Below are 18,058 nucleotides of genomic sequence, written 5' to 3'. Positions count from 1 at the left end.
CAACATGACCTCCAGGGATGAGTCTGAGAACTAGGGGGACAGCCTTCCCACATTTTGCTTCCATTCCGTACCAGTTTCCTGCTTCCCACTTGTAACTTCAATGTCTCACTTTGTGCTGCCATTGTGAGCCTTGTCAGGATCCCTTTAAATAGAGATTCTTCATTGCTCGTTTAGGCACAACATCCTGCCCTTCCTCCATGAATAGTTGGGCATCCCAGAGGCAGGATGATAATGCCTTGGCTTAGTGAAAGACCCTTGGCAAAGTCCCCTTATTAATCAAAGGGGTTCCTGACTTAGAAATGGTCCTACTGTTTCAGCATGAACTAAGTTGATGAAATTCCACTCATTGGACTGAAATTTATACTTCTACCGCTGAGAACAATCGTCGCGGAGCCTCCGTGATATTAAACGCGGCAGCTCATTTAAATAGCCGGGGTGGACCGCCTCCCCAGATGTCGTGGAGGGGGTGGGCTATCCATCCCCAGCAATGGCGTCAGCTGTCTGTGTGCTATAATATACTTTAATGCTTCCGACCATGCCCTACACCAATGATATTAGTTTGACCTCGCTCCCCGCCCCCCCAACCCGCAGCACTGAAAAACTTACCTCCTCCCCCTCCCCATCAGTGTTACACCTCGGTTCCCCGGACGGGGATCCGAAGGCGTGGGAGTTCCGGCCAGCGGCACAAACATCGCACTGGGACAGATAGTGGGAGCATGAGGGTAATTAATTCAATGATTTTAATTAATTTAAATATTTAAATGGTGATCCTGTAGTTGAGTGGATGGGGGGCTGCCACAAGGCCTCGCCGCTGCCGGCAATATCGGGCTGGGACTTCTCGGCGTCGGGATGCATGGCTGCCCCCTGCCAGAGGCATTTTCCAGCCCTCCCCGCGCCACAACCCCAGTTGTCGGGGGTGGGCTGCGAAATTCAACCCATTGCATCTTAAAGAAAATCATATCCTGGCTGAAAACTGATCATCATCTTCTCCACCATATAAAAGGTCCTGAATAAGATGGCTCCTGGACAGTTGGCACCCTAGGGAGCTCCTCATTGTGTATTTCTATCCATGGTCATCTGCTGCCGTCCATTGCTCTTTCTCCCCCTAAATCGTCTCTTCTGCTATTTAGGTTCCTCTCATTCTAAAAGTAGGTGCATTTTAGCCCAAACTTCAAGTTAACTGTTAGTTTACATGGTCTCTGTCTGCTAGTTCAAACCTCGTCCCCTACCTTACCTTGTGAGCTCTGGTAAAGATCTGGAAAAGGCACAGATGTGGATTTTCTGTCAAATCTGGCTTCAAATTCCTGGGCTTCTTTGGACATCAGGACCACGTTTCTGCACTGGACTACATTGAAATAAACTGTAAGACTCTGCTACTGTCTATAATCTGCTGCTCTTTTTTGATCTGTGAGCTGTGAAAAAGATCCGGAAAAATCTAGATCCAGATCTTCTCTCAAAATTAGCTTCAAATTCCTGAACTTCTTTCGACATAAGAAGACGTTTCTGCTGTGGACTATATTGGTTATACCAAAAGACCCAACTTCTGTTTCTGATTTGCTGCTCGCTTGTGATATTTGAAGTAATTTTGATCTGTTTATAGCCCTTCCCCCACCACTGCTGTGACTAAGAGACTTCAATTTCCTGCTGAGCCTGTGACTGGCCACTGCTTATACTAGTTTTTCAGCTTCAGTCTGTTCCTGGCCAGAAAATCACTTAACTGGGCCAAAAAACAAACCTGTGATTTTATGCTTTCCTTCAACTTCGCCATCATCTTTCGAACCTTCAACTGACTCTGTGCACCACCTGGACCTTCCTTCTTATGAAAATACCTTCATCAGTACTTTCTCCGATACTGTACTCTCAAATAGCTTCTGGACTTCACTCGCTTCTCCTGTCTCCGAACTCAGACAACAAGTCATCAGTGCTCCAGGCTGACTCCACCCTACCTATGTCATTGTTATTGCGACGTCTGACTTAACTCTGGACTTATTATTATTATCTCTTATCTATTCCCTATTTCCCATTTACTATCAATTTTTAAGTAACCAGACCTATGAAACTTGAGCTTTCCCTGAGTCCGTTGATGTGTGGGTTTTGGCTGCCATTCTGGACCCGAGCCCATCACTCTATTTCTAATTTTTAACACATTCTGAATAGTTCTCATTTAGTCATTTGGTAGTACAGAACTTGAGTATTGCTAAAAATAGATATATTTTGTTGAAGGTTTTCGTCTTGCACTCGTCAGGACAATTAGCAAGAATACCAATTTAAGGGATAGCATATTTGTACTGTATATAAATGTATAAATGTAAATGTATATAAGTGTATGTGAAGAGAGTGCTATTCGATTGGCAAGTGGACTCAGATAGAGTCATAGAGTTATACAGCACAGAAACAGACCCTTTGGCCCATCGTGTCTATGCTGGCCATCAAGCACCTATCTATTGGAACCCTATTTTCCAGCACTTGGCCTGTAGCCTTGTATGCTATGGCTTTTCAGGTGCTCATCTAAATACTTCTTAAATGTTGTGAGGGTTCCTGCCTCTACCACTCCTTCAGGCAGTGTGTTCCAGATTCCAACCACCCTCTGGGTGAAAAATAATTTCCTCAAATCCCCTCTAAACCTCCTGCCTCTTACCTTAAATCTATGCCCCCTAGTTATTGACCCCTACGGTAAGGGTAAAAGTTTCTTCCTATCTATCCTATCAATGCCCCTCATAATTTTGTATACCTCAATCAGGTCCCCGCTCAGCCCTCTCTGCTCTAAGGAAAACAACCCTAGCCTATCCAGTCTCTCTTCATAACTGAAATGCTCCAGCCCAGGCAACATCCTGGTGAATCTCCTCTGCACCCTCTCCAGTGCAATCACATCCTTCCTATAGTGTGGTGACCAGAACTGTACACAATACTCCAGCTGTGGCCTAACGAGCATTTTATACAGCTCCATCATATCCTTCCTGCTCTTACATTCTTGCCTCGGCTAATAAAGGTAAGTATCCCATATGCATTCCTAACCACCTTATCTACCTGTGCTGCTCCCTTCAGTGATCTATGGACAAGTACATCAAGGCCCCTCTGACCCTCTGTACTTCCTAGGGTCCTACCATCCATTGTATATTCCCTTGCCTTGTTAGTCCTCCCAAAATGCATCACCTCACACTCCTCAGGATTAAATTCCATTTGCCACTGCTCCACCCATCTTACCAGCCCATCTATGTTGTCCTGTAATCTAAGGCTTTCCTCCTCACTATTTACGACACCACCAATTTTTGTGTCACCTGCGAACTTACTGATCATGCCTCCTGTATTCACGTCGAAATCGTTAATGTACACTACAAACAGCAAGCGTCCCAGCACCGATCCCTGCGATACACCACTGGTCACAGGCTTCAACTCACAAAAACAACCCTCGACCATCACCCTCTGCCTCCTGCCACTAAGCCAATTTTGGATCCAATTTGCCAAATTGCCCTGGATCCCTTGGGCTCTTACCTTAACCAATCTCCCATGCTGGACCTTATCAAAAGCTTTACTGAAGTCCATGTAGACTACATTAACTGCTTTACCCTCATATACACATCTAGTCATCTCGAAAAATTCAATCAAGTTTGTTAGACTCAGTCTCCCCCTGATAAAGCCATGCTGACTATCTCTGATTAATCCCTGTCTCTCCAAGTGGAGATTAATTCTGTCCCTCAGAATTTTTTCCAATAGTTTCCCTACCACTGATGTTAGACTCACTGGCCTGTAATTACCTGGTTTATCCCTGCTACTCTTCTTGAATAATGGTACCACATTTGCTGTCCTCCAGTCCTCCGTTACCATTCCTGTGGCCAGAGAGGATTTGAAAATTGTGTCAGAGCCCCTGCTATCTCCTTCCTTGCTTCACATAACAGCTTGGGATACATCTCATTTGGGCCTGCGGATTTATCCGCTTTTAAGCCTGCTAAAACAGCTAATGCTTCCTCGCTTTCAATGCTAACTTGTTCGTATATCATAATCCCCCTCTCTGATCTCTACACCTACATCGTCCTTCTCCATAGTGAACACAGATGAAAAGTAATCATTTAAAAATTAGGAGAGGCATTGCCATTGACAATGCACCAGTGCAAAACTCAAAATGCAGTGTCCAACATTAGATGTGATTCCGCGATTGGACAACATTTGTTAAATAATCCTCAGTATGCTAAGAATTACGCTGATAACCAATTTAAGATTGTCAGTCGGGCTCGCAGTGTGGTGCATTTGCATGTACTGGAAGCTACAAAGATTAATACACAGGGCCCTGTTCTTTGCAGAGAGAAAGAACATGTAAACTAAAGATCTTCTCAAGTCGGGAAAAAGAACCCGACCCAAACCCAACCGAACCACAGCGGACCTGAACCCGACCTGGCCCAAGTCCCTCCAATTTTGCCCCAAATAAGCTTGGCAATTAACTGTCAGACATCACAAACTGATGCATTCTCCATGGCAACGCCTCTACCAATCTAAGTCTCCTTGCTGACCAATTAGCACTCTCTTCTCATACAGTATAAATTTGTTGCTTTCACTTACATTGGTATTCTTGAGAATTGTCCTGATGAGTGCAAGACGAAAAGCTTCGACAAAATGTCTCTATTTTCAGCAATACTCAAGTTCTCATTTCTTGAGTTTGATGCTCAAATGGCATCTAATCTTGGATGGATAAGTGGTAGAAAATCCAGTGATCAGAACAGAGAACTTTTACTCTGTACATCAGCTACCATGTGATTCTCGTCTCTTCGAAAAATGGACTGAGCATAATTGGCTGGATTTTGCTGTAGAAATAACAGTGAGGCTAACAGTGCTTCATGATATTAAAAGGGTAAATCAGACAGCAACTTCCAGTGACTGCACATGCGCAGTTAAATGAAGAAACCAGAAAGTTGTTGTCCAAATTGTCCTGCTCCTCCAGAATGTGAAAATGGCATCTTACTGAGAGACTCAGAAATTGATATGCATGGAACTCTGTGAAGTTGCATTACTGGCAAAGCTATGTATCCACTAAACTCACCAGAAAATGTGAGGCCTTGTTCATTCCAGTCTAAGTAACTTAACAGTGTGATAAGTCTTAATTACTGCCAAACAACCTTGCTGGAATTGAAAATTAATCTTTACAAACATGGAGTCTTAGTCCTTCAAATTTTAATTATTATTGAAGATTTAAAAAAAGTAAAATTGTATTTCTTTTCTTTGTCTTTTTTATCTCTCTCTTAATCCCAACTTTCTTTCCCTCTCTTTATTTTTCTCTCTGAATCTGATTTGATGTTGAATTAAATATTCTAACTGACACTTCTTAATTCAGACTCAGCATTGCTCATTAACAATTCTGCAATCTGATTGATTAAGAAGATATACCGTTGCTTGCCCTGTTCACACAGGTCCTGGTTCCCCTGTAGAGCTCACTGCACCTTCCTTCCTTTAGGCCTCCTTGTCTCAAGAGACAATGGGTAAGCGCCTAGAGGTGGTCAGTGGTTTGTGGAGCAGCGCCTGGAGTGGCTATAAAGGCCAATTCTAGAGTGACAGACTCTTCCACAGGTGCTGCAGGTAAAGTTGGTTGTCGGGGCTGTTACACAGTTGTCTCTCTCCTTACACTGCTGTCTCTTATCCTGTCAACTGCTGAGTCTCTTCGACTTGCCTCTCTTCAGCCCCGCCTTTATGACTGTCCGCCAGCTCTGGCGATAGCTGGCAACTGGTTTCCACGACCTTTGGTCAATGTCGCAAGACTTCATGTCGCGTTTACAAACGTCTTTAAAGCGGAGACATGGACAGCCAGTGGGTCTGTTACCAGTGATGAACTTGCTGTACAGTACGTCCTTGGGAATCCTGTCATCTTCCATGCGGCTCACATGGCCAAGCCATCTCAAGCGCCGCTGGCTCAGTAGGGCATACATGCTGGTGATGTTGGCTGCCTCGAGGACTTCTGCGCTGGAGATATGGTCCTGCCACCTGATGCCAAGGATTCTCCAGAGACAGCGAAGATGGAATGCGTTGAAACGTCGCTTTTGGCTGACATACGTTGTCCAGGCCTCGCTGGCGTAGAGCAAGGTATTGAGGACACAGGCTTGAAACACTCAGACTTTTGTGTTCCATGTCAGTGCGCCATTTTCCCATACCCTCTTGGCCAGTCTGGACATAGCAGCAGATGCCTTTCCCATGCGCTTGTTAATTTCTGCATCGAAAGACAGGTTGCTGGTGATGGTTGAGCCCAGGTAGGTGAACTCTTGAACCACTTCCAGAGTGTGGTTGCCGATATTGATGGATGGAGCATTTCTGACGTCCTGTCCCATGATGTTTGTTTTCTTGAAACTAATGGTTAGGCCAAATTTGTTGCAGGCAGCCGCAGGCTTGTCGATGAGTCTCTGCAGTCACTCCTTCGTGTGGGATGTTAATGCAACATCGTCAGCAAAGAGGAGTTCCCTGATGAGGAGTTTCCGTATTTGGTCTTCGCTGTAAGACGGGCAAGGTTGAACCACCTGCCATCTGATCAGAGGAAAATTCCTTCTTCTGAAGACTTAAACGCATGAGAGAGCAGCAGTGAGAAGAAGATCCAAAACAGGGTGGGTGCGAGAACACAGCCCTGTTTCACACCACTCAGGATGGGAAAGGAGTCTGATAATGCACTGTTATGCTGAATTGTGCCTTTCATATTGTCATGGAACAAGGTGATGATGCTTAGTAGCTTTGGTGGACATCCGATCTTTGCTAGTAGTCTGAAGAGACCGTGTCTGCTGACAAGGTCAAAGGCTTTGGTGAGATCTATGAAGGCAACGTAGAGGGGCATCCGTTGTTCATGGCATTTCTCCTGTAGCTGGCGAAGGCCCGAAAGCCGCACTGTGCCTCAGGGTAGTCACGCTCAGCCAGCTTCTGGAGTCTGTTTAAAACGCAGCAAAATTTCTCCTTACAGTAAGTTCCAGTGCAAAATCCTATGGAAAGTCTATGAACATGTGCAAGTGTAATGAACGGCATGCACTGTTCATTCACTGCTAAGATCAAAATTCAGCCCATAATCTGACCAGATTGTGTGTAAGGCTCTGAACCAACAAATAGTTTTATTTACAGAAGATGGCTGATTGAATAATAAATGGCATAAAATTATGAATCGTGCATTTCTTGCCTCTTAATACATAAAACGGTTAAGATGTCACTCACATTCACATTAAACATAGGGCTGGATTTTGTGCAGGAGGTGGGGCTCCTGGTGCTGGGCCGAAAAGGCGGGGGGTAACCCCGCCTTAGCATTTTATCAGACTCCTGGAGTGATCCTCCGATCTCTTGCGGTCAGAGTTTAAGGAGGCGGGATCCCCGTTCCTTTAAAGACTTAGTTGGGATGGGGATCCCACCCCTAAGAGCTGCCGGCCATCACAGAGCCGGCAGCTCAGCAGTATTGGCGCCATCGGGAGCGGTGGCCACTGCCAGCACTGCAGAGGCCACGGACCCAGGCCCAGCAGTAGAACCTGGATGAAGAGGTAGGTGGGGTCACCGGGGCCAGTCTTGAAGTCCCCAACGAGGCGGGGTGGGGGTGTGGGCATTCAGTCCGGGGGAGGGGGGCCCCGGGAGGTATATTTGCTCCCGGTGGGGGTCCTCCATGGACCGCAAATTGCCTGTAAAGGAGGGATCCACCCCCCCAAGCCCGCAGGGAGGGTGCCTCATTTTCCAAGGTGTCCTCCCAAAGCTGCGGAGGCCGCCCCCCTCCAGCCGCTGGTAAGATCCCAGCGGCGGAGGGAAGAGGCCCTTATTTGGCCTCTGAGTGGAAGGTTGTCGTTGACCTATCCCATCCCCAGCAGAATCGAAACCGGGATTCCTGGCCTCGGGTTCCAAGGCGAGTGATTCTGCCCTAATTGTCCGCACCACCCCGCCCCCCTCTGCAAAACCTGCCATCAGAATGAGAACAAAATTTGGCCTATAGTCTCTAAATCTTAAATTAATTTCTTACACTGTGGACTAGGCCACCAAACTGTCAGAGCTATGGCAGTAAAAGCAAGTCTTGGTAAATATTGTCAGAAACAATTAAAAATTTGAGGAACTTATCATTTTAAGGCTGGCTGAATGGCTTTCCTGGAAGAGAATTTTGAAAGCCCTCTTCCATGTTATAGCTGTAAGTCATTCCTGGACCGAGATACCATTTGGCACCAACCTTTAAAGACACAAAGTACCTTTCAGGGCCAACAAAAAACCTGCACTCTTGGATTCAAGTGACCTTACTTCAGATGCAATCTTAACAAGACTAATTTACAATTGTAAAATAAGCTTTTTTTGATCTACATGTTGTACCCTTTACTGTGCAGCCCAATATTTACTCTCTTTAAACCTAGAACATTGATGAGATGATATTAGTGACTAATATTCTGAGATCTTTCCACTGATCTAGTTAGTCATAGGATTAACTAGCCAATTATTCCATTGTAGTTTGTTGGTTTTAGATGTGCTAGGTAACTGAGGTTCAAGCTGTTATCGTGGTTGTTTCTACTTAAACTGTATTTTGCTTAATTATGCTCTTTTGTGTCAAGTTTTCAAAATCTCACCTTTCCCTTAAAGCGGCTGAACTTTTTGACTTGTATTGCATCCCTTAAAAATTGATTATTCATTTTACATTTCCAGAATTATTTGAAAATTCTGTAGGATTAAGTGTTATTATGATTTCAAAAGGAAATTGAATGGTCACTTGAAGGAATAAACTTTCAGGGCTACAGGGATCAAGACAGGAGTGGGACTGCCTGGTTGCTCCGTGGCAACCTGGCATGTACTCGATGGGCCAAATGGCCTCCTTCTGAGCCTTAAATGACTCTATGACTATAAAGTCAGGTAAATCATTTCTAATCATACTAATGAGTCAAATAGTGCATATCCTTCTCAGTTGATTGATCAACAACTGCTAGGTAAAGTCAAAACGCACCTGAACCTTGCCCATCTTATGAACCAATAGCAAGAGTGCCTCATGATCATAACTGTAAAACTGTTATGTCAAGCAATTCCCACTCCCTTAATTAGATTTATCTAAATGCAAGTTGTGTAATGAGCCTTAAGAGCAACTCTTGTTTTGGTGCCATTATTGCATTAATTAATTTAATGTGTAGAATAACAGATGGGTAGTTTTTGATTTTGGCTTAGTGCAGAGTAGTGTTTATTACCTCAGAATGCTTGGATGCAGTTCTTATTGATCTGTTTGTTTTTTCATTCTTTCATGGATGTGAGCGTCACTGGCGAGGCCAGCATTTGTTGTCCATCCCTAATTGCCCTTGAGAAGGTGGTGGTGAACCACCTTCTTGAACTGCTGCAGCCCACCTGGTGTAGGTACACCCACGGTGCTGGTAGGAAGGGAGTTCCAGATTTTTGATCCAGTGACAGTGAAGGAAAGACAACATAGTTCCAAGTCAGGATGGTGTGTGGCTTGGAGAGGAACTTGCAGGTGGTGGTGTTCCCATGCGTCTGCTGCCCTTTTCTCGGTGGTAGAGGTCGTGGGTTTGGAAGGTGCTGTTGAAGGAGGCTTGGTGAGTTGCTGCCGTGCATCTTGTATATGCTACACATTGCTGCCACTGTGTGCTGGTGGCACAGGGAGTGAATGTTTAAGGTAGTGTGTGGAGTGCTGATCAAGTGGGCCGCTTTGTCCTGGATGGTGCTGAGCTTCTTGAGTGTTGTTGGAACTGCACTCCTCCAGGCAAAATTTCATCTCGCACCTGATTTGTGCCTTCTAGACGGTGGACAGGCTTTGGGGAGTCAGGAGGTGAGTCATTCGCCACAGAATTCCCAACCTCTGACCTGTTCTTGTAGCCACTGTATTTATGTGGCTGGTCCAGCTAAGTTTCTGGTCAATGGAAACCTCCAGGATGTCGATGGTGGGGGATTCAGCAGTGGTAATGCCATTGAATGTCACAGAGGGATGGTTAGATTCTCTTTGGCATTTGTGTGGCATGAATGTAACTTGCACTTAACAGCCCAAGTCCAGGTTGTCCAGGTCTTGTTGCATGTGGACATGGACTGCTTCAGTACTTGAAGAATCGCGAATGGTACTAACACTATGCAATCATCGGTGAACATCCCCACTTCTGACTTTTTGACGGAGGGACAGTAATTGATGAAGCAGCTGAAGATGGTTGAGCCTAGGACGCTACCCTAAGGAACTCCTGCAGCGATGTGCTGGGGCATAGATGTTTGGCCTCCAACAACCACAGTTGTCTTTTGTGCTAAGTATGACTAACCAGTGGAGAGTTTTCACCTTGATTCCCATTGACTTCAATTTTGCTAGGGTTCCTTGATGCTACACTTGGTCAGATGCTGCCTTGATATCAAGTGCAGTCACTCTCACCTCACCTCAGAATGGCATCAGTTTGTTTAGTTGAGTAAGAAGTAAATGAATGAAATGTTTTTTGTGATGTGGTCTTGAAAGGATTATTTCGTTTCTACTTTATATTGGAAGACTTTCTGTGGTTCATTTGGGTAGTACCAGTGAGTGATCATTTTTGCAATGTTCTTGCAGATTGCTTAGGAGCATTTGTGCCTGCACAGTTGCTATTATTAAAGCTACTATTTACTGAATTGTTTGATTCCTCTTTGAACTGCCAGTGTTTTGTGGAAAAATCGTTCAGTTTAGCCTGATTTTACGGACCTTGCTCTAAAACAAGAAAAAATGTTAAGCAGTCCCAAATCCAGGTTGTGGGGGAAATATTTGTTTGCGTAGTGCCGCCACTATACACACTTATTTTGATTCCCTGGGGGCAGGCAGCACTGTGAGCCATTACCCGCATGGGTTTCTCCATTGATATCATTGAAGAACGCTGTGTGGGCCATGAAGGTTGCGGTCTGATGAGTGCTGCGTAGTGCCTTGTGAACAAATCTTTTTTCCCTGTATTTTTGCATGCAACGATTCTTATGGTTTATGGGAGTGCAAATATTTCAGGTTTCACTGTATATGACTAAATTGTGTATTCCACATGTGTAAGAAAACACACATATATGCTTTTCAGGGCCACATACATTGTATAAAACTCTGTAATTGGGGAATGAAACTCACCATGAATGAACTTTGTTTAACTTAAATTTTGTCTTCTTGTCAGCCATATACGTTGACTGTTTGTGAGAAATAGGCCAACATTTTAAAATATTTTTCATGTATTAATGTCTGTTGCACATTTTATGGGACAACTTGATGTAGACAAAATGTAATTTTATTTTATAATACAGGGATATTAACATCATATAGCAAAAATGTTTTGATACATCAGACTGTGCTTCTCATTGTTGAATTAATATCTCAAGTTATTTTTTATTCACTTAAAATAGAAGATTTTTGGAGACTTCATTACAATTGAAATAGCATTCCATGCAAAAGCTTTGGAAGTTTATAGCAATGCATATCAGCATATACAGAATATTGATGAAGAGGCAGATCTGGAGGTAAGCTATATTTTGAGGTTTTTAAGGCTGTAGTAATTAATTCTGAAGGCAATATCCACCACATAATTTTGATTTAAAAATATTACTACTTTGTTGTACTTCTGGCTTCTTGTTCAGAAGCAAAATTAACTGGGTATTGAAATACACCAAGCTCAATTACAGAGCCACAGTGCAGCAGCGACAACTCATTAACTTGACAATATGGCTGAGCTGAATTTTTTTTTATTCATTCATGGGATGTGGGCATCGCTGGCTATGCCAGAATTTATTGTCCATCCCTAATTGCCCTTGAGAAGGGGATGCTGAGCCACCTTCTTTAACTGCTGCAGTCCATGTGGGGTAGGAACACCCGCAGTGCTGTTGGAGCTGCAGCCATCCAGGCAAGTGGAGAATATTCCATCACACTCCTGACTTGTGCCTTGTAGATGGTGGACAGGCTTTGGGGAGTCAGGAAGTGAATTACTCGCTGCACGATTCCTAGCCTCAGACCTGCTTTTGTATCCATGTTTATATGGCTACTCCAGTTCAGTTTCTGGTCAATGGTAACCCCCAGGATGTTGATAGTGGGGGATTCAGCAATCGTAATGCCATTGAATGTCAAAGGGAGATGGTTAGATTCTCTCTTGCTGGAGATGGCATTGCCCAGCACTTGTGTGGCGCAAATGTTACTTGCCACTTATCAGACCAAGCCTGGATATTGTCCAGGTCTTGCTGCATTTCTACACGGACTGTTTCAGTATCGGAAGAGTCGCAAACGGTGCTGAACATTGTACAATCATCAGTGAACATCCCTACTTCTGACCTTATGATAGAAGGAGGGTCATTGATGAAGCAGCTGAAGATGGTTGGGCCTAGGACACTAGAACTCCTTAAGTGATGTCCTGGAGCTGAGATGATTGATCTCCGACAGCCACAAACATCTTCCTTTGCGCTATGAATGACTTCAACCACAGGAGAGTTTTCCCCCTGATTCCTATTGACTCCAGTTTTACTAGGGCTCCTTGATGCCATACTTGGTCAAATACTGCCGTGATATCAAGGGTAGTCGATCTCACCTCTTGAGTTCAGCTCTTTTGTCCATATTTGAACCAAGGCTGTAATGAGATCAGGAGCTGAGTGGTCCTGGCGGAACCTAAACTGAGCATCAGTGAACAGATAATTGCTAAGCAAGTGCCACTTGATAGCACTGTATACGACACCTTCCATCAGTTTACTGATGATTGAGAGTAGACCGATGGGGTGGTAACTGGCTGGGTTGGAATTGTCCTGCTTTTTGTGTACAGGATATACCTGGGCAATTTTCCACATTGACGGGTAGATGCCAGTGTTGTAGCTTGGCTAGGGGCGCGCAAGTTCTGGAGCACAAGTCTTCAGTACTATTGCCGGAATGTTGTCAGGGCCCATAGCTTTTGCAGTATCCAGTGCCTTCATTCGTTTCTTGATATCACATGGAGTGAATCGAATTGGCTGAAGAATGGCATCTGTGATGCTGGGGACTACAGGAGGAGGCCCAGATGGATCATCCGCTCAGCACTTCTGGCTGAAGATTGTTGCAAATGCTTTAGCCTTATCTTTTGCACTGATGTGCTGGGCTCCACTATCATTGAGGTTGGAGATATTTGTGGAGCCACCTCCTTCAGTTAGTTGTTTAATTGTCCACCACCATTCACGACCACATGTGGCATGACTGCAGAGCTTAGATCTGGTCTGTTGGTTATATGATTGCTTAGCTCTGTCTATCGCATGCTGCTTATGCTGTTTGACACGCAAGTAGTCCTGGCTTCACCAGGTTAAGATCTCATTTTGAGGTATGCCTGGTGCTGCTCCTGGCACACCCTCCTGCATAAGAACATAAGAAATTGGAGCAGGAGTAGGCCATTCAGCTCCTCAAGCCTGCCCCGCCATTCAATAAGATCATGGCTGATCTGTCCCAGGCCTTAACTCCTCTTTCGGGCCTGCTTCACATACACCTCGACTCCCTGAGATTTCAAAAATCTATCTACCTCCTCCTTAAATGCATTTAGTGACTAAGCCTCTACAACTGTCTGAGGTAGAGAATTCCAGAGATTCACCCTCTGAGAGAAGAAATTCCTTCGCATCTCAGTTTTAAATGTGTGCCCCCTTATTCTGTAACTATGTCCCCTAGTTTCAGATTCCCCCACCAGTGGAAACATATTCTCAACATCTACCCTGTCAAGCGCCCTTAAAATCTTATATGTTTCAATCAGATCACCTCTCATTCTTCTAAACTCCAATGAATAAAGGCCTAACCTGTTTAATCGTTCTTGATAAAACAACCCCTTCATCCCAGGCATCAGCCTAGTGAACCTTTTCTGAACTGCCTCCAATGCTAGTATATCCTTCCTTAAATATGGGGACCAAAATTGTACGCAGTGCCCCAGGCGCGGCCTCACCAACACCCTGTACAGTTGTAACAAGACGTCCCTATTTTTAAACTATAACCCACTAGCAATAAAGACCAAAATTCCATTTACCTTCCAAATTACTTTCTGCACCTGCATGCTAACGTTTTTTGTGTTTCATGTACAAGAACACCCAGATCCCTCTGTACTGCAGTATTTTGTAGTCTTTCTCCATCTAAATAATAATCTGCCTTTTTATTCTTCCTGTCAAAGTGGATGACCTCACACTTTCCCACATTGAACTCCATGTGCCAAGATTTTGCCCACTCACTTAACCTATCTATATCCCTTTGCAGATTCTTTGTGTCCTCATCACAACATGCCTTCCCACCTATTTTTGTATCGTCAGCAAATTTGGATGCACTAAACTCTTTCCCTCCAAGTCATTGATATAGATAGTAAATAGTTGAGGCCCTGGGACCGATCCTTGTGACACCCCACTAGTTACGGCTTTCCAACCTGAAAAAGACCCATTGATCCCGACTCTCTGCCTTCTGGGTGTTAACCAATCTTCAATCCATGCCAACACATTGCCCTCAGTAACCTGAGCTCTTATCTTGTGCAATAGCCTTTTTATGTGGCACCTTATCGAACGCCTTCTGAAAATCCAAATACACTACATCTGCCTGTTCCCCTTTATCGACTCTGCTTGTTATACCCTCAAAGAACTCTAAACAAATTTGTCAAACATGATTTCCCTTTCATAAAACCACGTTAACTCTGATTGCATTATGTTTTTCTAAATGTCCTGCTATTTCTTCCTTAACAATGGACTCTAGCATTTTCCCAATGACAGATGTTAAGCTAACTGGTCTATAGTTTCCTGCTTTCTATCTCCCTCCTTTCTTGAATAGGGATGTCACATTAGCGGTTTTCCAATCCGCTGGTACCCTACCGGAATCCAGTGAGTTTTGGTATATTATGACCAATGCCTCCACTATCTCTGCAGCTACTTCTTTTAAAACCCTTGGATGCAGGCCATCAGGTCCTGGCGACTTGTCTGGCTTTAGTCCCATCAGTTTGTCCAGCACCTTTTCCCTCGCAATAGAGATTGTTACAAGTTCCTCCCTCCCATTTACACCTTACTTATCTATTATTGTCGGGATGTTTATAGTGTTCTCCACCCTGAAGACCGATGCAAAATATTGGTTTAAATTATCTGCCATTTCCCTGTTATTAATTCCCCATTCTCATCATTGAACCAGGGTTGCTCCCCAGGCTTGATGGTAATGGCAGATTGGGGGATTTGCCGGGCCATGAGGTTACAGATTGTGGTTGAGTACAATTCTGCTGCTGCTGATGGTCCACAGTGCCTCATGGATGCCTAGTTTTGAGTTTCTAGATCTGAAATCTTTCCCATTTAGCACGGTGGTAGTGCCATACAACACGATAGAGGGTATCCTCAATGTGAAGACGGAACTTCGTCTCCACAAGACTATGCGGTGGTCACTGCTACCAATACTATCATGGACAGGCAGATTGGTGAGGACAAGGTCAGGTATGTTTTTCCCTCTTGTTGGTTCCCTCACCACCTGGCGCAGACCCAGTCTAGCAGCTATGTCCTTTAGGAATTGGCCAGTAATAGTGCTACCAAGCCACTCTTGGTGATGGACATTGAAGTCCTCCACCCACCTGCACCCTTGCCACCTCAGTACTTCCTCCAGGTGGTGTTTAACATGGAGGAGTACTGATTCATCAGCTGAGTGGGGGATGGGGGGGCACGGTAGGTGGTTATCAGCAGGAGGTTTCCTGATTTGACCTGACTTCATGGGGTCCGGAGTCAATGTTGAGGACTCCCAGGGCAACATGTAAGATGTGATTCCGTGAGTATGACTATGTCAGGCTGCTGCTTGACCAGTCTGTGGGACAGCTCTCCCAACTTTGGCACAAGCCCCCAGATGTTAGTAAGGAGGACTTTGTCGGGTCAACAGGGCTGGGTTTGCCATTGATTGTTTCCAGTGCCTTGGTGGTTTGATACAACTGAGTGCCTTGCTAGGCCTTTTCAGAGGGCAGTAAAGAGTGAAATCACATTGCTGTGGGTCTGGAGTCACATGTAGACCAGCAGATTTCCTTCCCTAAAGGACATTAGTGAACCAGATGGGTTTTTAACAACAATGGTTTCACGGCCATCATTAGACTAGCTTTAAATTCCAGACTTATTAATTGAATTCAAATTCCACCTTCTGCCGTGGTGGGATTCAAACCCATATCCCCAGAGCAATACCCTGGGTTTCTAGTTCAGTGCCAGTACCACTATGCCACCACCTCCCTATCACACCACCTTTAGGCCTAGCTAAGTGTTAACACTTTTAAAATAGCTTTCCCCATAGACAAAAGCTTACATAAGAGTTTTAAATGGATTTTCAGATAGAATGTTGTGACCCACTCAATGTTTTTAATATATAATAGATTACTTTGCATCTTTATCCTCCACTGTATTTTTTCTTTTACTTACTGTAAGTATTGAAGTAGTTCTTAAAAGAAAAACCCTTTCTTTTGCTTCTGCTAACCGAACACTTATTTTGGAGCTGGTGCCCAAATCTTTTAATATGTGTGCATAATTAGGTAAAGAAAAATGACTTGATTGCATCATATAGTCAACAGGTCCAGCTTTTGAATATTTTCAGTGACGAGAACAAAATTAGTCCTGCTTGATGGGATAGCTGCACATTGTTCTGATTTTTTTTTTAAGATGTTAATTACCTACATAGTTGTCTTAACTGTTCTGTTAATTATTGTTTGCAATTCTTATGACAAAAGGTTAATGGATAATATATTATTTATTCAGATAATCTTTGCACATATGAATGAGTCAATTAATTACATTCTTAAAATATTTTAAGGGCTGCTCATGAATGATAAAATCAGTTCAGTTAACATGCATATGAACAGTGGTATACAAAAAGACATGCATGGTACTAGATATTCTTGTAGAATTTGGCATTAAATAACTAACAACAGCACTTCTGATATTCTTCCTTTTTCCTCAACCGAGAATTTCCCCCCCCCCCCCGACGGTGGTTGACAGGGCCCTCGACTGTGTCCAACCCATTTCCTGCACTTCTGCCCTCACCCCTTCCTCTGAGAACCGCGACAGGGTGCCCCTTGTCCTCACTTTCCACCCCACCAGCCTCCACATCCAAAGGATCATCCTCTGCCATTTCTGCCGTCCAGAGTGAAGCCACCACCAAAAGCATCTTCCCCTCCCCTCCCGTCAGCATTCTGAAGGGATCGATCCTTCCACGACACCCTGGTCCACTCCTCCATTACCCCCGATACCTCAAGCCCTTCCCATGGCACCTTCCCATGCAATCGCAGTATGTGTAACACATGCCCTGTTACCTCCTCTCTCCTCACCTTCCAAGGCACCAAACACTCCTTTCAGGTGAAGCAGCGATTTACTTGTACTTCTTTCAATTTAGTATACTGTATTCACTGCTCACAATGCGGTCTGCTCTACAATGGGGAGACCAAACACAGATTGGGTGACCGCTTTGTGGAATACCTCTGCTCAGTCCGAAAACATGACCCTAAGCTTCCGGTCGCTTGCCATTTCAACACACCCCCCTGCCCTCATGCCCACATCTCTTTTCTGGGCCTGCTGCTGTATTCCAGTGAACATCAACACAAGCTCGAGGAACAGCACCTCATTTTCTGATTAGGAACACTACAGCCTACCGGACTTAACATTGATTTCAGAGCATGACTGGCCCTTTTTTATTTTAATTTTATTTTATTTTGTTTCATCATTTTTTTTACCATGTGCCTGCCTGCTGGTTTTTTCATGTTTGTGCTTTTGGCTAGGGCTGTTCATAATTCTGTCATTAACACCCGCTCAACACTGATGCTTTGTCTTTGACCACACCATTAGCACACTCTCCTTTGCCCCATGACTTCCTCGTCAGTTAATCTCTCTGGCACTCTGGCCTATCAACACCTTCCCTTTCATTCTCTTTTCCCCCGCCCCGCTTTACTTGCTTAAAACCTATTACATTTCTAACCTTTGCCAGTTCTGATGAAAGGTCACGGACCTAAAACGTTAATTCTGCTATCTCCACAGATGCTGCAAGACCTGCTGAGTATTTCCAGCACTTTCTGTTTTTGTTTCAGATTTCCAGCATCCGCAGTATTTTGCTTTAATTAAATAAACTACCATGACTGGGTTGTAGCAGGCTAAATTAATAGTACAGCCATACATCCAGCGATGGACTTTTACTATTATG

At 44.3% G+C, this 18,058-nt stretch overlaps 1 protein-coding gene across 1 annotated transcript in view; it reads left to right on the top strand.

Annotated features, from left to right (window-relative positions):
- cibar1 (CBY1 interacting BAR domain containing 1) overlaps positions 1-18,058 on the top strand; it is a 78,636-nt gene that overhangs the window by 42,486 nt on the left and 18,092 nt on the right. Inside the window, exon 7 of the mRNA XM_068030822.1 lies at positions 11,299-11,412. Within this exon, the coding sequence (XP_067886923.1) occupies positions 11,299-11,412 (114 nt within the window). The remainder of the gene's footprint in view (positions 1-11,298; positions 11,413-18,058) is intronic.

The sequence above is a fragment of the Heterodontus francisci genome, chromosome 5 (genome assembly GCF_036365525.1).
Source record: "Heterodontus francisci isolate sHetFra1 chromosome 5, sHetFra1.hap1, whole genome shotgun sequence".
Classification (NCBI taxonomy): Eukaryota; Metazoa; Chordata; class Chondrichthyes; order Heterodontiformes; family Heterodontidae; genus Heterodontus; species Heterodontus francisci.
This window is presented reverse-complemented; position numbering and strand designations above follow the sequence as displayed.